Genomic DNA, 24,495 nt, shown 5'->3' with positions numbered 1-24,495 from the left:
GTGGAGAAACTGCACAACCCTGTCTGTTTCACCTAAGGAGCTCCAAAGGTTTAGTATACATGCCAGTTATTTTTAGAGTTGCTAATTGGCTTGTATACAGCAATTTGAGCCGTGCCATGTAACGCTCCCCTATCCCCACATACTTCAGGACAGCAAACCAGAATGACCAGTTCACCCGGTCGAATGCTTTTTCAGCATCAATCGAGAGCAACAGTGCTGGTGTCCGGTCATCTGTTGCCTGTTGAATTATGTGTAGCAAGCATCTAATGTTATCATGAGTCTGGCGACCTGTAATAAACCCTGCCTGGCCCTTGTGTATCAGCCGAGGCAGTACCAGCTGAAGTCTACGTGCTAGGATCTTCGTAAAGATTTTATAGTCTGTATTTAAGAGGGAGATTGGTCTATAGGAGCCAAACTGCTGGGGATCTTTCCCTGGTTTCAACAGCAAAATGACTGCTGCCAATCTCCAGGAATGGGGCAGTTCCTGTGCAGTATCAAAGGAGGTGAAGACTCTCAGCAATATAGGAGCCAATCGCTTAACAAACAGTTTATAAAACCTGTTGGGGAAGCCATCTGGGCCAGGGGTCTTATTATGGGGTAGGTCTGATATTGCTCATTCAATATCGTCTAACGTTATGGGATTCAGATAGAAACGCTGTCTCTCCCTGCGATAGCTGCAGAAGACTAACCTCCTGGAGGCAGCCTACTATGGCCAATGGAGATGGAGTTACTTCAGGTAGGTAAGCTCTGTATAATAATCATAGAAAGCCTCCTGAATTTGCTCCGATTGGCTACACTGAACCCCCGAGGTGTTTTTAATCTTAAAGATATGGTTGAGTTGGGCTTATTTATTTATTTATTTGGATTTTGCTCACACCTTTTTCAGTAGTAGCTCAAGGTGAGTTACATTCAGGTACACTGGATATTTCTCTGTCCCAGGAGGGCTCACAGTCTAAGCTTGTACCTGAGGCAATGGAGGGTTAAGTGACTTGCCCAAGATCACAAGGAGCAGCAGTGGGATTTGAACTGGCCACCTCTGGATGTCAAGACCGGTGCTCTAACCACTAGCTAATAACCTACTAGCTTTGTCACCAAATTCAAAGTGCTCCTGGTGTACCTGTTGCAGTTGAGCTGAGAGCTCAGCCATTTGAACCTCATTAAGCTTTAATATGAGCTAATGTAATGCTTCTGTTCTCTTGGGATCAGAGGGATCTGCTTTGTGCAACTTCTCCAACTGTGCTGTATTGCCTCCACGATCCTGTTCCTGAACAGCCCGAGTTTAAGTAAGATGGGCTTGTAATGCTATGATGTGTCCGCGAAGGACTGCTTTTAAGCCTTCCCATTAAGTGGGTTGTTGTATCTCTCCTAGGTCATTGAATTCTAAATATTCCACAATGTATTTCTCCACAGTTGAAATGTTCTGTGGGTCTTGTAATAATGTCTCATTAAGCCGCCAATATCTGGCGTTGCACAACTTCTTTGCAATCTGAATACTCAGGTAGCTCTGGCAGCCCACGCACCTGTATGTTGGAGCAACGGCTCTGATTTTCTAAATCTTCCACCTTATCCAGTAGTTACCTGCTTTTACTTTTTTGGTCCTGTAGCTGCTGTTCAAGCCTGGTTAGAGACTCTGCGTGTTCTTCCATGCCCACTTCCGTGTCAGCCACGCGATTACCCAGTTCTGCTATTTCTTCTCGGAGGTCTGCTCCCAGCGTTGCCAAATCTTGGCGCATTGCCTTTAAATCTGATCTGATTTCTTGAAGCCTAGTGTGGTCCATGTTTCATGTTGTGGTAAAGGCACCTCTCCGATCTCACTGGGCACCGCAGTTTCCGGCGACAGAAAATGTGGTTCTCCACATTTCGGGCGCCATGTTCCTCGGGGTGCGTAGCTGGAGACATTGCCTTCCGCTGAAATACATACACTTGTAAATTCAGTGAGTTCACTCGCGAGGCCGTCATAACCCACGAGAATGTGTCCTGCGTGATATAGCGTTGAGGAATCTGTTAATTAAGCTAATTCTTGGCAGTGGCTTGGGAGCTCCGTTTTCAAGCTGCCATTAGGGTCTGTGACATCACTTCCTCCCCTGAATAGAAATAATTTTGACTGAAAAGTTGGCACCACCAAACATCATGGTTAGTGTAAAAATTCCCCTTCCCTCACTCCCAAACTCTCTCTCCCCAGCTCTGTATGCAAATATTTACAGTGTTAAAAGGAAATCAAAACATCATATAGAAATGAGTAATAATTAAAAATGTTATCTCAATCAGGCATCATCTCAAGGGATCCACAGGCTGCGAGTACAATAATTAAATATGCCAAATTTCAGTACTTCTCTATTAAGAGAGATTTTCCAAGACAAAGTAACAGAAAACCGGGAATGAAGTCTCGATGAAATTAAAATATTGGGAAATAACACACTATTATTTTTGGGAAAGGAATTATTAGAATATTTTTATACTGAGATACTAGGGTTGCCAATTTTCTGCCAAAGAAGAACCCAACACCTGCCCTGCTCCTTGCCTTGCCCATGTCTCTCCCTCGAGTTCTCATGCCATGCCCCAAGTCCCTTGCCGCATCTACTGTTGTACCCTTCTCTTGCCTGTCTACAACCAACTGTACACACTAAGTTGCCATCTCAAAAGAAAAAACTGCCACATGTACAAACATTCTATTATTATTTCACAAACTTTACATAACAGAGACAGAGTTTGAGTAACCAAACTCTGCAAAAAAACAAACACATTCCATACTTATATATTATAGAAATCCTGTCATAATAAAGCAACATTAATGTCAAGGGCAGGGCAGAGGAGTAGCCTAATTGTTCAAGCAGCACATAAGCACCACCATACTGGGAAAGACCAAGGGTCCATCAAACCCAGCATCCTGTCTCCGACAGCGGCCAATCCAGGCTTCAAAAACCCGGCTGGGAACAAGACTGGGAGTCAGCGGGCCTAGTTCATAATCCTGCCATAGTCCCTTCTGGCCCTAAGCAAGCAACTTAACCCTCTATTGCCTTGGAATGGCCAGGGGTGTCACTGTCAACCTCACACCATTCAGGGTTTGCCATCATCCTTCAGTAGGACCCATAAACATTTCAGACCTTGCTCCTTGTAGGAAGCAGGGATTTGAACAAGAGAATGTCCAGGACTCCATTAGTAACAACCTTACCTGTAAAGAGGCAGCACCCTAGAAAATCAGTATACTTCCTACTGAAAATACAGAACAAGTCAGACTACTACAGATCCCTCTACACAAAATAAACACTAACACTAGCAGAATACCACGCCTTGGTCACATGCACAAACACAGACAGACCCTCAACAAATATGAAACAAGGGACCACACATCAGTAATCGAGATATGAAGACAGAGACTGAACTGGAAACCTGAAAAAGTCAGGTGATGCATGTACAGCGATCTGGAGAAACTGAAATGTAAGATATCAGAGAAGCATAGAAGGCACCTTTGGAATTCTGATGGGGAAGCCAGGGACCTTCTCTGAGGAGAGGTTCACTGGTCTTTCTTCAGATCCACCCTCACCGCATGAGAGAAGTAAATCTCTACTAGAGGAACTCCTTAATTGATTTTGTATGGGAGATGCTCAAGCCATCCCATTTCAGTTAAAGATGGAAGAGAAGACAAGGGCAAGAAGCATTGGATAGCCTCCAATTCCTTAATGCCCCTAAGGAAGCCGTGACAGTTGCCATCACAGAATCCTAAAGGATGTACAGATGAGAATGTAGGAAATCTTCCTCTCTGTATTTTCTATTAATAAGAAGGCTGACTATGTACAGAGTTCAAAAGGTTCCAGGATTCGAAAAACAGTGGTCTCCTGTCTGTTCTATGATGGGCAAATCCACTTTCAAAAGAGTCGAGTTCCAAGACTCACTCCTTGGTGCCCTGGGAGGGAGGTTCAGACATTGGAGTCTTGGAAAGAGACTGTCTGTTTTAGAATGCTATGCTCCTGTTCCACATAGCATCTAGTGGTGAAAGGGAAGAAGTGTGGAAAATACATAGTCCGTGTAACTTATATTTTCAATATGGCATTGAAAACTTCTGCCATGGGGACTGGCTCTTGCAGACTCACCTGGCTGAGTACAGGATGTACAGGAAAAGCTCACTGCCATGCCATTCCGTGCCATGGAACCTCTTCAGAAATAATGTGCATGAAGCTGTTACTCATCAAGCAGCAAATTGTCACCCTTAAGACCTTCTCCAAGCCCACTTCCATCTCAGTCTCCTCCTCTTGGAAATATCGGTGTAGAGGACAATGGAGGTCCTGTTACTCTCACAAGCATAGGTATGATCCACCTTCCCACTCCTCTAGGTCTGGACAGTGTTCTTGCTGTCGACCCAGACAGCAGGGGGCCCGAGTCCCAACCTGCCTCACAGCTAAAACCAGGTACAGGATTTTGATTTGCTTCCATAAGAATATATACAGAACTGAAGCTATTTTCCACATGACCTGCCTATAGGTGGAAGACTAAATGGTTTTGCAGACAGGCAGCCATTTATAACCTCATATAGCTGGGTTCTCAAAATTGTCTGAATAAGATACCATTATCAGTTAGTGGGCTGGCCTCCAAATTTCCCACCTAGATCACCAAGAGTAAGCTCTAGGTTTCAGGAGATATTTATAGAAATCAAACAAAATAAAACATGGAAAAGAAAATAAGATGATACCTTTTTTATTGGACATAACTTAATACATTTCTTGATTAGCTTTCGAAGGTTGCCCTTCTTCGTCAGATCGGAAATAAGCAAATATGCTAGCTGACAGTGTATATAAGTGAAAACATTCAAGCATTACTATGACAGTCTGACAGGGTGGGAGGATGGGGGTGGGTAGGAGGTATGCATGGGGACATCAAAGCATATCATTGATATTCTAACAGAATGGGTGTGGATAGGTGAGGGGTGGGGTGATCAACAGAGAAATACAGCTTTATGGTTTATAATGGGCTAGGAACCCCAGATCCTTGTTAAGTCCTTTCTGTTGGGTGTTAAAATATTCAATCATTCTGACTTCAAAGGTCTTACGTTCTTGTATGGTTTTAAAGTTACCTTTCAGGATTCTCACTGTGAAGTCACTGGTACAGTGTCCTGGTCCTGTAAAATGCTGACCAACAGGGGTGGGAGCCCTACTGGCGCCAGTATTGTTCATGTGATGTCTATGTAAATTGAATCTTGTCTTAAGCATCTGGCCTGTTTCTCCAATATAGCATCCTTCGTTACATTTTTTACACTGAATGATATATACCACATTGGAAGATGAGCAAGTGAAAGATTCCTTTATGTTGAATATCTTTCCTTTGTGGATGACTGTGGGGTCCTGTGAAATGTTTTGGCATAGTTTGCAACTGGATAAATTACAGGGAAGTGTGCCCTTCTGTTCCTTTTCAGTCTGTGATGGAAGTTTACTTCTGATTAGCTTGTGTTTTAAGTTGGGTGGCTGTCGGAAGGCCAGTACTGGTGGGGATGGGAATATCTCTTTCAGTAATTCATCCTCCTGGAGTATAGGTTGTAGATCTCTTCTGATTTTCCTCAGTTTTTCCAGCTCTGGATTGTATGTCACTACAAGGGAGATTCTGTCTGTGGCTTTTTTCTCCTTGTACTGTAGCAGATTCTCCCTGGGTGTTTTGAGGGAGGAGGCAATAAAAAAGGTGGTATCTTATTTTCTTTTCCATGTTTTATTTTGTTTGATTTCTATTGATAACCTTAAGAGTGGACTAACACGGCTACCACACTCCTCTACTTAAGGAGATATTTAGAAAGGAACTCTTCACTCTTACAGACCAATACAGTTGAACCCATTCAACCCTGGGAAAGAGGACAGGGATTTTATTCCAAGTATTTTTTTTTTTTTAATTACAAAGAAGACAGGAGGATTCTGTGCAATCTGGGACTTAAGGGCCGTGAGCAATTATTTCACCTTAGGCTCTCTCACACCATTTCTTCAAAGAGGGGACTGGCTATGTTCTCTAAAACTGGAAGATGCTTACACTTGCTTCCTGTGGCCTGGACATTTCTGTGATTTCATTGTAGAGAAGCACCATCACCAGTAGTGGTGTTTGGCTTTTTGGCCTTGCATCAGCACCTTGGGATTTCACAAAATATTTAATGGCCATCACAGCATATTTGTGCAGACTGGGAGTACACATGTTTCCCTATTTGGATGATTAGTGGGTAACGCACGCAACTCAAATAGAGCTGAAAGATCTATTCATTCAACCATTTGGGTGCTCTTAAATTATCTGAAATCACAACTAGGGCCAACTCAAAAATTGTAGTTCTTAGGAGCTTTGGTAGACTTGACTCTGGCAATGACTTTTTTCCACGACAAGGAGGCTTCACAGCAGCCTTGTGGTTTTTGTGATGTGGCAGTGAGGAATAGAGTTAAGCAATGGTAATTTTAGACCTCTAGCTGGTAAAGTTTACTCTTTACTGTTATGCATATTGCTGTTTTTGATAGTGCTTAAAATTAATACCCCTTGAACCTTTAATTTTATACATCTATGATTTTAAATATTTATTTTGAGAGGGGTTAAAAAGATGGAGAAATTGGTGAGAGGATGTGATATACATAGATAATGACTTAGTTGGGTTAAAAAAAACAAAATCTGTTTTTCTAATCTGAGAGCTCCTTTTACCAAGCTGTGGTAGTGATTCCTGGCATGGCAGATATAACTAAGCACGTTCAATTCCTGTGAGCTTCTTTACATTTGCCATGTAGGAATCACTACCGTGACTAAGTAAAAGGAGTCCTAAATATGGCTAAACCTAACTATAAGGAAATACACTAGAAGATGGTTAATAAATCATTGGCATTGGTTAAGTCTGCAAAACAAGCATGCTTATGCTGATGGAAAAGATAATTTAATTTTGGAATTCATTAGAAATCCTTCTGTGTTAGTTGTAAGAACTTGTTTCTTTGTGCACTTCTAATAATATATGTAATAGTTTGTTCTTAATTTTTTTCCCCTCTCTGTAGGTGATGCTTGGATACTGGTGCATTTTCACACTGGATAAATGAACTCGTGCACAATGCCTGTATGAAAGAGAGAATACCTCTGCGGCAAACATGTGACCTGAATAGCATGGAATGCAGCTCCCTGTTGTGAGCCTGTTGAGTAGAGCTGTAGAAAGGTCATCACCTAATACAAAACAGCAAAACCCTCAAACATTTCTATTAGTTATTGTAACTGAGACAAGTGACTTTCTTCTGCCAAAAACAGACTTGTTTTTGGTTAGTTACTGCTTACAGAATCACAAGACTGGTTATTTACTATTGATAGCTTAATCAAATTGGCTTACAAGATGATCGACCTCAGCTTTTTGACAGAGGAGGAGCAGGAGGCCATCATGAAGGTACTCAGTCGAGATGCTGAGCTAAAGAGATCTGAAGAAGAAAGAATCAGGTAAGAGGTTAATGATTCTTAAATATACGCATATTTCATGGATCAATATTCTGTTGTAGCAGCCAGCAAGTTGTTTTAAATAACGGCTATGGCATTTAATAAAACATATATGGTCAGTGGTGCTGAATTATATGTAGAGACTACTAACTTGCAGCATAAGTACATAAGTAATGCCATACTGGGAAAAGACCAAGGGTCCATCGAGCCCAGCATCCTGTCCACGACAGCGGCCAATCCAGGCCAAGGGCACCTGGCAAGCTTCCCAAACGTACAAACATTCTATACATGTTATTCCTGGAATTTTGGAGTTTTCCAAGTCCGTTTAGTAGCGGTTTATGGACTTGTCCTTTAGGAAACCGTCCAACCCCTTTTTAAACTCTGCTAAGCTAACCGCCTTCACCTCTTTCTCCGGCAACGAATTCGAGTTTAATTACACGTTGGGTGAAGAAAAATTTTCTCCGATTTGTTTTAAATTTACTACACTGTACCCCTGAATTCTATAAGGTCCTTTTACTAAGCTGCGACAAAAAGTGGCCTGCGGTATTGTGGTGCGTGTTTTTGGCATACGCCAGGCCAGTTTTTACCGCATCTGGGAAAAAGGGCTTTTTTTCAATGGGCCAGGAAAAGGGCCTGCAGTAAAACTGAAACCAGTGCACGCCTATTTACGGCCCATAATGCCACCCATTGATCTAGCGGTAAGGGCTCACGCAGTACACGTGTGATAACTGGTCGGAAACGCTGCACACAGCAGGAAATAAAGAAAATAATTTGTCCCGGCGATACGAGTGCACGCCAAATACAAAATTACCACCATGGGGCACGCTAGCCTCATTTTGGTGAGCACTGCACGCGCATAGAGCCTACCGTGCCTTTGTAAAAGGGCCCTAAAAATTGAGCATGCAAGTTAATTGAATAACAAGCCAATTAGCGCAGATTGAGATTTTAACAAGCAATTATTGGTGCTAATTGGATTTAAATAAAATTTACGCATGTAAATTTAGGCACAGGATCCGCGAGGATGCATAAAGGGGCATGGCCATGGGTGAGTCATGGGTAGATTGGGGGCATTGCTTTAATTTATTCTCATTGTTATAGAATAAAAAGGATCCACACCTAATTTAGACATGGGGATTTACACCAAGGTTTCATTGGTGTAAATGGTAACACCTAAGTGTTGTCGCGGTTCCTGGCGTTTTTAGTACCATTCTGTAAACGGTGCTTAACTTTAAGCACCATTTATAGAATAGCACTAAGCACTATTTTTTAAGGTGCCATTTATAGAATTTAGACCATAGTGGCAATATTCGTTTCTATCCATATAGTTGAGCTGTTTAATTCAGGACAGTCGTCTTTTTCTATCCTGAATTTAAACAGCTTAGCTACCATTCTTCCAGTATCTTGATGGTCCCATAGCATTTAGAGGGATTTTTCATTGGCACTATCTGTATAGTCACTATATTAAACTTGGGTTCAAAATAATTTATCTTTTTTTATTTTTATGTATGCACTTTAAAAAAATACTATAAAGTGTTTTAAATTATTTTAAATGTGCTCAGACCATACCGTTTACACCCATTATATCCCCAAGAGGAATATGAGGTGGTGTCATAATGGAACCATCATTGCACATATGATGTTCCACCTCCTAATATTTGTGTATGTACATACAGCTGAGCCCAAGTAGATCTTAATCACCGGTGTATGCGTATATTTATAATTCATATGTATAAGTCATAAACTACTCACATTAAATATTGCTAGACTTGAGCTCAAACCTCCACCCATAAATTATGGTGCTTTCCTTATTACCATCTAATACATGGATAATAAAACATACCATTCAACATTTGTTTGAACCTAAAGGAGGTAAATGTTAGTTCATGACACCCTGATCTCACTGTATAGTGCCATTAAATAGTCATGGAGAGAGGACTTATCTATTTAGCACCTACTTCTAAACATGCATGTCTCTCTGCATATGATCAATCACTTTCTTCTTAAGACTATTTCATGAAAAGTTTGGCATCATTATGTTGAATAATCATTTGCTCTAGTGAATAAAGAATGAGGCTTCCATTTCTGGGTATAGGGTCTACCTTGGGAGTCAACATGCAAGAAAAAGATCTAGGTATCATTGTAGACAATACGCTCAAATCTTCTGCCTAATGTGCAGCGGTAGCCCGAAAACTAAACAGGACGCTAGGAATTGTTAGGAAAGGGATGCAAAATAAGACCAAGACTATTATAATGCCTCTGTATTGTTCTATGGTGCAACCTCAACTTGAGTATTGCGTTTTGGTCGCAATATCTCAAAAAAGATATAGCAGAATTAGAAAAGATTCAAAGAAGAGCAGCCAAATGATAAAGGGAATGGAACTCTTCCCATATGAGGAAAGTCTAAAGAGGTTAGGGCTTTTCAGCTTAGAAAAGAGATGGCTGAGAGGGGATATGATTGAGGTCTTTAATATCCTGAGTGGTGTAAAATGGGTAGCAATGAATCATTTTTTATTCTTTCAAAAAGTACAAAGACCAGGGGACACTCAATGAAATTACATGGAAATACTTTTAAAGCAAATAGGAGGAAATAATTATTTTTTACTCAAAGAATATTTAAGCTCTGGAATTCACTGCGAGAGGATGTGGTAACAGCGGTTAGCATACTTGGTTTAAAAAAAAAGTTTGGGCACGTTCCTGGAGGAAAAGTCCATAGTCTGTTATTGAGATGGACATGGGTGAAGCCACTGCTTGCCCCAAGATTGGTAGCATGGAATGTTGCTACTAATTGGGTTCTTCCAAGTACTTGTGACCTAGATTGGCCACTGTTGGAAGCAGGATACTGGGCTAGATGGACCATTGGTCTGACTCAGTATAGCTGTTCTTAAGGAATCAATCACTTTAAAAATGACTTTAATGGATTTTTGGTTTTCAAACTAAATTGACCTTTGTGATAAATGTGGCTTGAAGACCCTTTAGCCTACATCTTGATTCTTCCCAGTGCTAGAGGTGGTAGCAAGTACTTTGGCTATTTTTTAATAAATGATCATGGACCATCATATGTGTGTCATTATTGGCAGGATGCTGCAGTGTTTGCTGTTTTTTTCTGTAGTCCACAGCACCTGGTCCTCCTCATAGTCTCTTCCCCCCCCACCCCCACACACACCTGTTGTCTCCAAGCCATGTACTAGCCAGACTCAAACCCGCTTAGCTTCCAAGATCTGATGGGTTCACATCCTTCCAAGTAATAAGTCAACTGCTGATGTGTTCCCCCCTCCCCCGAAGCTTGTCTCATAGTAGCTAATGGATGCAATGTAACAAGTACACATTTAATTGTAGCCATACAGTACCAGCTTGATGCCTCATTTGCCAGTTCCAAGTTTGGTATTGATAGGACATGTAACCTCTCCCTCAAGATATTTCTCTGAGTAAGAGGGCATGAGTTGATACTAGGATGAGCCTTGACTGACACTTACTAGCCCTGATAGGGTTCTTGTGGACACGGATTCTACCTTCAAGTCCCAAGGTGCTAGACATGTAACCTGGTCTCACAAACTGTTAATACAGGGATAATGTTCCAAAAAAAGTGTTTACTGTAAAAGACCTTGAACACAAAGAAGTTGGCATCTGATACATGTATCCTTGATGAATACATAACACACAGTTGTAATAGGCAAAATGAGTTTTTGATCCTTCTTTGCACACTTTTTCCTTGGGGTTCCTTGGATACCCTGGTATATCTTATCTCTGGTGCTTGGTCTTTGCTCCATTCTCCTGTGGGCCGTGGAATGAGCATGGAATAGGCAGTGCTCACTTGTCTCCTCCTGATAAGAATGTTGTTACTGGAATGACACCTTGGAGTATCAACTGGGTTAGTTAATCTTCTGACTCAAACCATACTTTTCCAGTCACTCCCTCTTTGTTGCTTAAGGCCTCAGTTTTAACTAGAGCTTCAACCAGGATTTTCTTTCTTCGAATGCAAATCCAGGAGTGAGAGGTTCACTCCCCTAATGTGCAGATATTCTGAACTCAAGATACTAACACAGAAAGAGAAAAGATAGAGTGCTGCCCAATGTACCTCACAGAGGCAATTTACAATTGATTGCAACCCAGAGATAAGGGAGTCTGTTCTTCCTTTTACAAGTTCCATTTAAATATCACTAGAATCTTCTCTTGGATTATTATAGAAACTCTAGGACCATACCATTGAGGTTACAGCTAATGGAAGGCCCTAGCAAATTGTTCAGTCCACTCTCTGCACTTTCCAACTCCAATATGTCCTCCATTGGGTGTAGTGCAGAACCTGGAAAAGGGTTCCAGAGTCCCTTTTATAGACAATAGTAGAAGGGAAGACCAACTATGGAATAGACTGATGATTGTCAGTTTGAATTGAATGTATCTTTGATCATGACTTGAGTATAATCTGTGGTAACATTTGAACTGAGAAGGTAGCTTTGGAAAATGATCTGACTGATGTCTTACAGATTTTTATGATGTGTGTATTATGTTATTGTTTTAATATTTGTTTTTATTTTGAATTTTATTGTGTATGTATATTGTTCTCAGGGTAAATGTCTAAATAATGCTCTTCCTGTATACTTACAAATAAGAGTTATGTAAGTTAGGCGAGTATTTGAAGAATAGTACTCAGAAACCCGGACATATGAATATGTCCACACATGTATGCTGCGGCTAAGAAAGCAAATAGAATGTTAGATATTACTAGGAAAGGAATGGAAAATAAAAATGAGGACATTATAATGCTTTGTATCATTCCATGGGATGACCGCACCTCGAATATTGTTTTCCATTCTGGTCACTGCATCTCAAAAAAGATATAGTGGAATTAGAAAAGGTACAGAGAAGGGCGACAAAAATGATAAAGGGGATGGGATGACTTCCCTATGAGGAAAGGCTAAAGTGGCTAGTGCTGTTCAGCTTGGAGAAAAGATGGCTGAGGGGGGAGATATGATAGAGATCTATAAAATAATGAGTAGAGTGGAACGGGTAAATGTGAATTGCTTGTTTGCTCTTTCCACAAGTACTAGGACTAGGGGGCATGAGAAAATATTTTTTCACTCAACATGTAATTAAGCTCAGGAATTCATTGCCAGAGGATGTGGTAAAAGCAGTTAGTAGGGTTTAAAAAAAGATTTGGATAACTTCGTAAAAGAAAAGTCCATAAGCCATTATTAAAATGGACTTGGGGAAAATCCACTACTTATTTCTAGGTTAAGCAGCATAAAATATATTGTACTGTTTTGGGATCTTGCCAGGTATTTGTAACCTGGATTGGCCACTGTTGGAAACAGGATTCTGGGCTTGATAGACCTTCAGTATATCTCAGTATGGCAGCGCTTATGTTCTTATGTTGGTTTAAGCGAAGCTGAGCCAGCTCTGAGATAGCAACACTCCTCATGGTGTTACTGCTTAGTTAGCATGAAGAAAGCTACATCTGGGGCTCTACTTGAGCATCCATTTGGTATGATGTAGGTTCTTCTCCTCCCTGGACTCCTGTGGAGGGCACAAGAAGATGCTTAGACACTGGAAGCAGGACTTATACTTTTCCCTCCAAAAAGTAATGAATGAGACACCCTCAAGCGCAATGATTAGCAGGCTGATCCAATTTCCATAACTTTGTTTGTCATCAGATTACTCCAGAATGTTCCTGTTTGCTACATGTATATGTTTGATTTTTGTGTCATGTATTGGTCAGAGCCTGGGGGGAGGGGAGGTGAGTATAATGAATGGGCAATTTTGATGCAAAAGAAATGATAATCTGTGAAAAAACCTTTCCTTGTCATCAAGCAGATGAAGCCATTACGTATGGGTTATGTCCATCAACCAGCAGGGGAGATAGAGAGCACTCAAACTTTCACAGTGCCCCTCTTGGCCAGCTAGCTCCACTGCCTCTTCAGTATTCTCTATCTCCCCTAGCAGGGTGGCTGTAGCTTGTTCGAGCTCCAGAAAAATCTGCCGGGAGGTGGTTCCTGGCTTGCCAGTTGTTAACCGGGGTGTTGGAGGCTATAGCAGCTTCACTTTAAAGGCACATAGGTTAGCCCTTTCCCTGCCTTACCCATACCTCTGTGGATGTGGACATATTGCCTTGCTTTCCCTGTCCTTACCCACCAACAGTGGATGCAGGCATATAGGTTCGCCCTTTCCCTGCCTTTCCCACTCATCTGAGCCTCCAGAGTCTTCAATACCTCTGCTTTCCTCACAGCTTTTAAAAAAAAAAAAAAGAACAGAGGTTTTTGACCTGATTTTCAGCAGGATCGTAGTTGTACACTAGATCCTTTGAGGTAAGAGTGTTTTCCAACTCCTCCGGGGTGGGCCCGCGATCGGGGCGATTTTGGCGCGAAACCGCCATTTTGGATTTTACCGCCGTTTTTCGGCGATGGCTGCGGACAATGTAAAGCGCTGTTCCACTTGTGGCAAGCGCAAATCGGCAGCAGGGCTCTGTAAGCCGGCCCGAGCATGGCGAGCGATGTTTCTTCCCGCTCTGAGCTGGCAGCGGGCGCCATTTTGCTTACACCGCATGGCGCGGCCTCCGTGGACACGGAGAGACCTGAGCCGGGTGGGGCACCTCGAGATGAGGTTATTTCAGGAGTGGCTGGCACCGGACAGGATTTGGGTGCCCAGGGTGAGATTTTCTCCCCGGATTTTGTGCTTTTGCTGCATAAAGCATACATGATGAAAAGAGCCCTTCCTCAGGGGTCGCCTGAGGCTCCTCTGATTGCCCCCCCGATGGATTCTGGCCTGGGACTGCCCAGTGAGGCTTTTTTCCCGGATGCTTGGCCTAAAGATAAGCGCAGAAGGGTTAATTCCCCTTCAGATTGTGGTGCACCTTTTTCCCCCCCGTGGTCGGGGTGTGAGGATTCGGAGAACTCTGACAGACGTTCTTGGTCTGAGGAATCAGAGTCAGGTGCGGATTTACCACAGGATCTGGATGATCCCTCCGCGGTGAGGATTTTCCACCGTGATGAGCTGCCATCGCTTATTTCAGATACCCTGCAGGCCCTCTCGATTGAAGATCCTGACAGTGGCATGGCCTCCTCGGGTAATCCCAGGATGGCTAGTACCAAGAAAGCTGCTCGGGCCTTCCCTTTGCATGACTCCATCCTAGAGCTTGTTTTGGCTCAGTGGGCTGACCCCGAGGGACCTTTGAGAGTTTCCAGGGCTATGGGGCAGTTATACCCTCTGCGTGAGGGGCATTTGGCTCGTTTTCAAATGCCTTCAGTGGATGCCCTAGTCACTGCGGTGACAAAGAGAACTATCCTCCCTGTTGAAGGAGGTGTTGCCCTGAAGGATGTTCAAGACCGTAGGCTGGAAACAGCATTGAAACGGTCCTTTGAAATTGCAGGTCTCACTGTTCGGGCGTCTACATGCAGCTGTTATGCTGTTAGAGCCTGCCTAGCTTGGCTGCAACAGGCAGTGGCTCAGCCCGGAGATGGAGCGGAGCCCTTCTTGGATGTGGCTCCGCGGATGGAGGTGGCCTTGTCCTTTCTGGCTGATGCCCTTTATGACCTTGTCAGAGCTTCGGCTAAACAAATGGCAGTAGCAGTGGCGGCTCGCCGTCGTCTGTGGCTGCGACACTGGGCAGCGGACATGGCCTCTAAGCAAAGGTTGGTGAAGTTGCCTTTTCAAGGACTTCTCCTATTTGGTGAGGAGTTGGAGAAAATTGTGAAAGGCCTGGGTGATCCTAAACCCCAGCGCTTGCCCGAAGATAGGCAGAGGCCTTCCTCTAAGGGCCAGGCGGTCCACTCCTCGTACAGACCTCGCTTCCGTGAAGCTAGAAGGTACCGCCCGGGGCGTTCTGCTGGGTTCACTTCACGTGCCCGTGGTCAGCAGAGGAACTCCTTTCGCTCGGACAAGCGTTCCGCAGCCGGTGGCTCAAGACCAGGAGTTCAGGGGCGACCCTCTCAATGATGGTGCGCCGGCCCTCTCCTCGATGCCTGTCATCGGAGGACGGCTTTCCCTCTTTGCCGAGGAGTGGGCCAAGATTTCCTCAGATCAGTGGGGTCTGGACTTGATCAGAGATGGATACAGAATAGAATTCGATGCCCCAGTAAGAGACGTGTTTGTGGAGTCCCGATGCGGTTCTGCCGTCAAACAGGCGGCGGTGGAGGAGACTTTGCAAGGTCTGATTCTGTTAGGGGCTGTGACCCCGGTGCCTCCCGCCGAGCAAGGCTGCGGCCGATACTCCATCTACTTTGTGGTGCCGCGAAAAGGTGGGTCCTTTCGCCCTATTCTGGACTTAAAAGAAGTGAACAAGTCCCTGAGAGTGCGGCATTTCCACATGGAATCCCTGCGCTCCGTCATTGCGGCGGTAGAGCCAGGAGAGTTTCTCACATCTCTAGACCTGAAAGAAGCTTATTTGCACATACCGATTTGGCCCCCGCACCAGAAGTTTCTGAGGTTTGCGGTGTTGGGAAAGCATTTCAAGTTCAGGGCCTTGCCTTTTGGCCTCGCCACAGCTCCCCGAACCTTTTCGAAGGTAATGGTGGTAGTAGCTGCTTTTCTCAGGCGAGAGGGTATCAGGGTTCACCCGTACCTAGACGACTGGCTCATCAGAGCAGACTATGCAACAGAGAGCTTACAAGCTACAGCCAGAGTGGTCTCAGTACTGCAATCTCTAGGCTGGGTCGTCAATATGGCCAAAAGTCACCTGACCCCTTCTCAATCTCTAGAATTTTTGGGGGCCAGGTTCGACACAGTCTCGGGCTATGTGTTCCTACCCGAGCTAAGGCGGTGCAAGCTTCAGAATCAAGTCCGTCTGCTCCTGAGGATGCCCCGCCCGCGAGCTTGGGACATTGTCCAGCTGCTGGGATCGATGACAGCCATGATGGAAGTGGTACCCTGGGCGAGAGCGCACCTGAGACCTCTACAGTATTCCCTACTCCGGAGATGGTCTCCTATTTCTCAGGATTACCAATGCAGACTTACTTGGCTCCCTGCGGCCCGACTCAGCATGGAGTGGTGGCTCTCGGACAGCATGCTGCGGCGAGGAATGCCGCTGACTCTCCCCGTTTGGTGCCTAGTGGTAACAGATGCCAGCCTGAAGGGCTGGGGCGCACATTGCAAGGGGAAGCATGCCCAGGGTCTATGGACACCCGAGGAGTCGGAGTGGTCCATCAACCGCCTAGAGTTGAAAGCGGTGTTTCAGGCGCTTCTGGCCTTTCAAGTGACCCTGGAAGGATTGGCTGTCAGAGTGATGTCGGACAACACGACAACGGTGGCCTATATAAATCGACAAGGCGGAACACGGTGCAGAGCACGAGCCGCGCAGGCCGAACTGATTTGCCACTGGGCCGAGCTGCATCTTCAGTGTCTGTCGGCAGCTCATATTGCAGGTCAGAGCAATGTGCAGGCCGATTATCTGAGCAGGCATCAGATAGATCCAGCAGAATGGAATCTGGCAGACGAAGTATTCCTGCAGATCTGTGCCAAATGGGGCAAGCCCGTGATGGATCTAATGGCGACAAGTGCCAATACCAAAGTCTCGTGCTTCTTCAGCAGACGGAGAGATCCTCGCTCAGCGGGGTTGGATGCCTTGGCTCAACCCTGGCCTCCGGGTCTACTTTATGTGTTTCCCCCATGGCCCTTGATAGGGCGCCTGCTCTTGCGGATTCGGCTGCACCCAGGAGAAGTGGTCCTCATCGCCCCGGGTTGGCCAAGGAGACCTTGGTATGCAGACCTCCGACAGATGCTCCTGGAGGCTCCTCTGCTGTTACCTCTGGTACCGAACCTGTTGACTCAGGGACTGGTAACCATGGAGGACGCCGGCCGCTTTGGTCTTACGGCATGGCTATTGAGAGGGCGCAATTTAGGGATAAAGGTTATTCCAATAAAGTTATTTCCACTCTCCTGCAAGCCCGCAAGTGGTCCACTTCCGTGGCTTATGCCAGGATTTGGTGCCTGTTTGAGTCTTGGTGTGCTTCCAGAGCCATTGCTCCAATGCGGGCTCCTGTCTCGCCGATTCTGGACTTTTTGCAGGAAGGTGTACAAAAAGGCTTGGCCTATAATTCCCTGCGGGTGCAGGTGGCAGCGTTGGCCTCCCTTCGTGGTAAGGTGGAAGGCGTGTCTTTGGCTGCTCACCCAGATGTGGCACGGTTTCTTAGAGGGGTGCTTCGGCTCCGACCTCCAGTGCGAGCACCCTGTCCAGCTTGGAACCTGGGGCTAGTTTTGAAAACCCTGCAGGCATCTCCTTTTGAGCCGCTTCGGCGAGCATCGGAGAAAGATTTGACACTGAAGGCCGTTTTTCTGGTGGCCATTACCTCGGCGAGACGGGTGTCAGAGCTCCAGGCGCTGTCCTGTAGAGACCCATTTCTGCAATTTTCAGAGTCCGGAGTCACGGTTCAGACCGTGCCTTCCTTTATGCCTAAGGTGGTTTCAGCCTTTCACCTAAACCAGCCCATTTTCTTGCCCTCTTTTTCAGAGGAAGAGTTTCCAGAATCTTTTGGGCAGCTGCACCTTTTGGATGTGCGCAGGACTCTGCTGCAGTATCTGCGAGTTACTAACTCTTTCAGGACTTCTGATCATCTGTTTGTTTTGCTATCCGGTTCTCGCAGAGGGTCTCCAGCGTCTAAAGCCACTATTGCCCGCTGGCTCAAATAAACTATCTTTTCAGCTTATCTGCTGGCCGGCAGGGTTCCGCCTGTAGCCTTTAAGGCGCATTCTACTAGAGCGATTTCTTCCTCTTGGGCTGAAACTGGAGCACTCTCTCTTCAAGAGATATGTAGTGCAGCAACATGGGCTTCTAAGCTCTCCTTTGCCCGACATTACAGGCTGGATGTGGCTGCCAGGAGGGATGCGCGTTTTGGTGCACAAGTGCTAGCGCGTGGTGTGGCTTGTTCCCACCCTATCTAGGGATTGCTTTGTTACATCCCATACGTAATGGCTTCATCTTCTTGATGACAAGGAAGGGAAAATTAGGTTCTTACCTTGGTAATTTTCTTTCCTTTAGTCATAGCAGATGAAGCCATGAGCCCTCCCTGTATGATTGTCTGTATGCTGTGAATCTGTTTTTCAGGTTCTGTTCTAATTTCTTGAAGTTCCTTCCTTGGGAGAAAGTTGGAAAACAATCTTCAGGATTCATGTTCAGTTTAAATTTAGGAGGATGTGTTCATTCCCTCCAGTGTGTTGGGAGGATGTGTGATTCCCTCCAGGAGGCGCGTGTGTTCCCCTCCACTTATACAATAAGGAGGATGAGTTTATTCCCTCCAGGAGGATGTGCATTCCCTCCTTTATGAGTTCATGCCCTTGTGATGGGCCATCGTTCGCTGTGAGGAAAGCTCTTGTGATTCCCATTGCGGTTTGCCATACTGCTTTGGAAGCTTCAAATACTGAAGAGGCAGTGGAGCTAGCTGGCCAAGAGGGGCACTGTGAAAGTTTGAGTGCTCTCTATCTGCCCTGCTGGTTGATGGACATAACCCATACGTAATGGCTTCATCTGCTATGACTAAAGGAAAGAAAATTACCAAGGTAAGAACCTAATTTTCCCTTTTCTGTTAAGAAGAAAAAATGGAATAATTTTCAGAAACAGCCAAGGCAAGTAAGTTGGTCAATGAGCAGGTTGAGGTAGTGATGGGAAGAAGCCATTTTAAAGCTAGAAATAACAACACTCTGTAAGTCACATTGAGCCTGCAAAAAGGTGGGATAATGTGGGGTAGAAATGCAATAAATAAATTAATTTGCTCATAAGGGGGGAGGTGGTATATTTAATCCCTATGGAGAACAATGTGTTAAGTGTGTTGGATGGTAATTGCTCTGGTTAATTTTAGATAGAAACAAAGTAACTGTCCAGGTGCATGGTTTGGCATTGGATTCAAATGTAAATCATCTTTGCTATATATAGAATCTTGGTGCCGTAAAAAGGATGGGATTATTTTGAATCATGTTTGTCCAGATAGATTTACTTCTTATAGTGTTCCTAGAGAGGAACAAGAAGAGGATGGCATGCTATTTTTTAAGGAGTAGTTAAAATTAATTTAGAGCCTGCTTTGCCCTAATGGGAGTTTGGAACATTTTTGGGTTAGGTTTATAGAAGTTAAGCAGATGGGGTTGATGTTAACTTATTGAGGTTCGGGATAGGCAACAGCAGCTTTTGAGAAGTAGACTAATTTGATGTGTTAACACCACAAACCCCTAACTTTCATAATCTGCAGGGATTTTAATGGACATCCAGAAATTAGAGAGCAAGGCTGTATCTGTCCTTATTAAAGAGATGGCCCATTTAGGTTTCTGTCAGTGTGTGAATGGCTCTACTCATCAAGCAGATCAGGCGTGGGTCTGCAGAAGTGAAGCTGTAGATATTTATTTATTTTAAAAATGTATATACCATCTGTAACCTAGGTGGTAAACATAATAGTAAACACAAAATTTAAAACTGACTACAAACATACATGAAGTCCCATTAGTGCAACTCTTCATTCCCACAAATCGCTATCAAAACATAGCAGCTCAAAAATGCTGTAACAAAAGATTGTGACTTCAAAAGTTTTTTTTGAACTGAGAAACACTAGCACAAAGATGGAATTGTCCCGAGAGTGCATTCCATAGCAAGATCCCTGCCACAGAAAAGTATACACTCTTATATCAGCATGGTGTACTTTTACTGTTAAATCCAGGGAAACCCGCATAGCATTTTCAGATAACAAAATCCTTCTTGGATGGTAAACATTCAACACTTCTTTAAAATAAAAAGAAGTATTGGAATATAAAGTCTGATGTCCCTTCATTAACTCCTTAAACTGGATTCGTTGAATTGTGTGTAAATTATGGATAGAGAATATTGTAAAGAATGTGGTTCCTTGGTCAGGTCACATTTCTGTGAATTTGAATGTGATGATGTAGAGGTAGAGCAAAATAGGATTGGTAGCAGAAGACTACAGCTATGGACAAATTGCTGAATGAGTGGATGTTAGGCAGAAAATGTTTAGATTGGTAATTAAAGAGGCCTTAATTCAAGAGCTGAAAAGACTTAAACTTGTAATTAGTGTTTTGGGCCTATGTCTCTGTGGGCTGGTAAAGAATGCAGGGAACTGGATTGGGTACTAAATTAACAGAGGTTGTGATTATAACTATAGCTAGTGGTATTTTCCTGGAGAGTTTGAAGTGAACTATAAAGCACCCTTGATAACAAGGAATTTGATCTGGAAGTGAGGGAGAACTGTTCACCAGTTTCAAATTTGTCCTTTTTGGGTAGATTAATTTCAAAACATGTTTTTCTCATCCATTATTAACCTATAGATAATGTATGTGTTAGATGTTTATTCAGAGTTTAGAGTTTAGAATACTGAGGTACTCTTGATATCTTTGATGAATGATCTAATCTATAAGAATGACAAAGGAGGGGGGATGTTGACCTTTTCGTTGGTTGTACCAGCTACCTTAGACACAATATACCATTAGTTGTTATTTGATCAAATAAAGGTGACAGACATGGGGGTGGGAGTGGCAAAGTTTCTGGGATTGTTTTGTAAGGTAGATCACATTAGGCTGTTACGGGGCTCCATTTCTTCCAAGCATGAGAAAATGGTGGGTGCCCAGAGGTAAGTTATTTTCTATTTGTTGAGCCTGTATATTACTCTTCTATTCTGAGTTATTTAAGAAGAGAGACTGACATATTACTGTTATGCTGAGGATGTACAGCTCTGTTTTTCTGGTGCATCAGATAGATTAGCTGAGCAGGAACAGTTGAGTAGTATCCAGTTGAGCAAGCAGTAATGAGCGCAAGATGAGGGTCTGAATTTAAGAATGTGTGGGACAGGCACATGGAATCTTTGTAATGATTGCTGTGGATGGGCAGACTGGATGGGCTATTTGGCTCTTACCTGCTGTTATGTTTCTCTGTTTCTTCTGAAAAAAAAAACACCATGGATGGGCTATTTGGCTCTTACCTGCTGTTATGTTTCTCTGTTTCTTCTGAAAAAAAAAAACACCATGGATGGGCTATTTGGCTCTTACCTGCTGTTATGTTTCTCTGTTTCTTCTGAAAAAAAAAAAACACCATAGATTGCAGCTGATACAGAGCACCACAGCCAGGGTATTGGACAGGCTGAATATCAAGATGTATATATTGCCCATGTTAAAAGGCACTATATTTTGCTGCTGGCTCATGCTAATGTTGAATTTTAAAGTGTAAACATTTTAGGTATTGTAGGATTGTATATCCATCTTTGTCCCGAAATGTTCATTCTCCGAGGACAAGTAGGCTGCTTGTTCTCACAAGTGGGCTCACGTCCATGTCAGCCCAGGAATCGGCATTTTGCCAGCAAAATAAAGTTTTGCTAGAGTTTTCTAGCGCACACACTGCACCTGCGCAGATGACTTCCCGCCCGTAGCGTGAACGTGCTACTTAAGTTTTTTCTTGTCCGCGTTCGAGGTAACAGGTTTTCTTCTCTGCTCCTCGTAAGTCCAAGGAAAGAGTCTGACGACTTGTTTTCTTCCTTTTTCTATTTTAGTTTTCATTTTATTAAAAAATTTTTTTTAATTAGAATCCTCTTAGTTTCTTAGTTTAGTGCTCTTTTAGGTTTCCTTTGTTTTTGAGTGCGGTCACAAGCTCTCTCTCTTCTTTGTGTCCTGTTTTCTTTAAGTAGGCACGATCGCGTCTTTTGATTTCACCGAAGCCGTTTTTCCTTCCATATCATTGAAGACACCCAGCGGCTTCAAGCATTGTACTCTGTGCAACCGGACAATCTTAGGTACCGATACCCACGCCTGGTGTATTCAGTGCCTAGGGCCCGACCATAGCCCAGCCACTTGTAGTCTGTGTCTTCATATGAAGAAACGAACCCAACGTCTTGAGAGGCCCAATGAGAAAAACTTTTGGGGCTCAGTCCGGTCCTTCGACATCGAAGGGAGCATCGACGTTGGGAAGAGAGGTAATGGCTGCTATAAGACCAACTCATGCTGGGAACAGTGAGATGTCGAGTGGGTCTCCACCTGCCTCGAGGCCTCCTGTTATGGAGGCCCCCCGGACCTGGCCCCGAGGAGAAGTGAGGATTCCACGTCCTCCTCATCAGTACCGAGAAGTCTCGATGACGGGCATCAAGCAAAGGCTAAGAAGCATCATCGTTCTCCTTGGCACCTGAGAAGTGTCGACGCCGAGAAGATTGCTCCCCCTCGATACAGGAAGTGCCGATGCATCAGTCTCCTAGCAGCCCAATGCCTGTTCCCGAGCCCCCACAGATTCTGACACCGCCTGTCCCACCGACCCCGCAGCCTTCTCTGATGGCGGCTCTCGACGAGCGCATCCGGGCCTTGTTTCCAGAACTTCTGGAAGGACTGCTGCATTAGTCAGCTTCGGTGTCGGAGGTGCTTGCACCTTCTCTACCATCTGCTGCAGTGGTGTCTGGCCCTTTACCTGTGGTGAGGTCCCCGACCGCGATGCCACCTGCCACCCAGGTCGACTCCCCTTTGACGTCGGTGGAGGGGGCTTCGCCGCAGTCGGACCGGGCATCTACCTCGACATTGCCATAAAGGACATTGTTCCTTGGCGTCGATACAGGTCCAGTGTCGAAGCACCTTAACGTAGACTTTGTCCCACACTGAGCAGGAGCATTCATGGGAGTCAGATGAGGATCCCAGATACTTCTCTTCTGATGAGTCCTTTGGGATTCCCTCTGATCCTTCCCCTCCACTAGAAAGGAGACTGTGGAGGTTGAGGATGAGCCCAGGACTGAGATGCTCGAGGTTCTGGATCATTCTTCTCCACCTAAAGAGGCTGTGACAGTTCCTCTGCATAAGGTACTGAAGGAAGTCCTTATGCGAAACTGGTCAGCCCCTCTGTCTGGCCCCGTGGTCCCGAAAAAAAGCTGAATCCCAGTATTGGATCCATGGTGAACCTGGATTGATGAGGTCTCAGTTACCCTGCAATTCCATGGTGGTGGACTCCTCCCTCAAGAGAGTCAGGAGTACTTGAGACTATGCTTCGGTGCCCCCAGGCAGAGAATCTAGGACTCTTGATTCTTTGGGAGGAAGACGTATCAGGCCGCTATGCTCGCTGCCAAGATCCAGTCATACCAGCTCTTCACAAGCGTACATTTGCAGGACTTGATATGTCAACTGTCCAGCTTGGTTGATGCACGCCCTACGGAGCTGGTCGAACCTTTTCGCCAGGTGATCAGGCAGCAGAAGGCGTGTCGCAAGTTCCTGGCCAGGGGTACTTTTGACACTTTTGACGTGACATCCAGGATTGCTGCTCAAGGTATAGTGATGCGCAGACTCTCATGGCTGCGTGTCTCTGACCTGGATCATTCTGTCCAGCAGCGGATGGCGGATGTTCCTTGCGAGGGGGACAATCTTTTTGGAGAAAAAGTAGGATCTAGTTGATCAAATCAAGAAGCATAATGATGCTATGGATTCTATCTCCCACCTGGCGCCTTCTGCTACTGCCTCCTCATCTAGGAGGTTTTTTGGCAGGAGGAGGAGTGCCCCCTATACCTATTCTAGGCATAGGTACACTCCTGCTTCTCAGCAGCCTGTACGGGCTCAACCCCAGCGCGCTCGTTCCTGTCAACAGCGTACGACTAAGGCCCATTCTGCTCCCCAGCAAAAGCAAGGGACAGGTTTTTGACTGGTTCCAGTTCAGCATAGCCTCAGTAAAAGTGTCCAGACGACTTGCTGGTAGGGGGGAGGTTGATGTTTTTTCACTAAAGGTGGCCCTTATAACCTCTGACCGGTGGGTTCTTCAAATAGTCTGGTTAGGATACACCCTCAATCTGGAATCCAAACCTCCAAATTGCCCACCAGGAGCTCATTCTTACAGTTCCCAGCACAAGCAGGTACTTGCAGAGGAACTCTCCGCCCTTCTAAAGGCCAGTGCGGTCGAGCCCATTCCACCAGGGGACGAAGGGCTGGGATTCTATTCCAGGTACTTCCTTGTGCGTCCCATCCTAGACCTAAGGGGCCTGAATAAATTTTTAGTTCGAGAAAAGTTCAGGATGGTTTCCCTTGGCACTCTTCTTCCCATGTTTCAAGAGAATGATTGGCTATGCTCTCTGGACTTAAAGGATGCTTACACACATCTCTGTACGTCCAGCTCACAGGCAGTATCTGCGATTTCGGCTGGGAACT

At 44.7% G+C, this 24,495-nt stretch overlaps 1 protein-coding gene across 15 annotated transcripts in view; it reads left to right on the top strand.

Annotated features, from left to right (window-relative positions):
- Positions 1-24,495, top strand: part of SYTL2 (synaptotagmin like 2) — a 272,074-nt gene that overhangs the window by 91,196 nt on the left and 156,383 nt on the right. For all 15 annotated transcript variants that reach the window (XM_030200133.1, XM_030200137.1, XM_030200136.1 and 12 more), the window contains exon 2: positions 6,996-7,422. In XM_030200133.1, coding sequence (XP_030055993.1) covers positions 7,322-7,422 — 101 coding nt within the window. In that variant the 5' untranslated portion in view covers positions 6,996-7,321. The remainder of the gene's footprint in view (positions 1-6,995; positions 7,423-24,495) is intronic.

This window comes from Microcaecilia unicolor, chromosome 4 (genome assembly GCF_901765095.1).
Source record: "Microcaecilia unicolor chromosome 4, aMicUni1.1, whole genome shotgun sequence".
Taxonomy (NCBI): Eukaryota; Metazoa; Chordata; class Amphibia; order Gymnophiona; family Siphonopidae; genus Microcaecilia; species Microcaecilia unicolor.
Note: the sequence above shows the minus strand (reverse complement) of the source record. Positions and strands in the feature narration are given on the sequence as shown.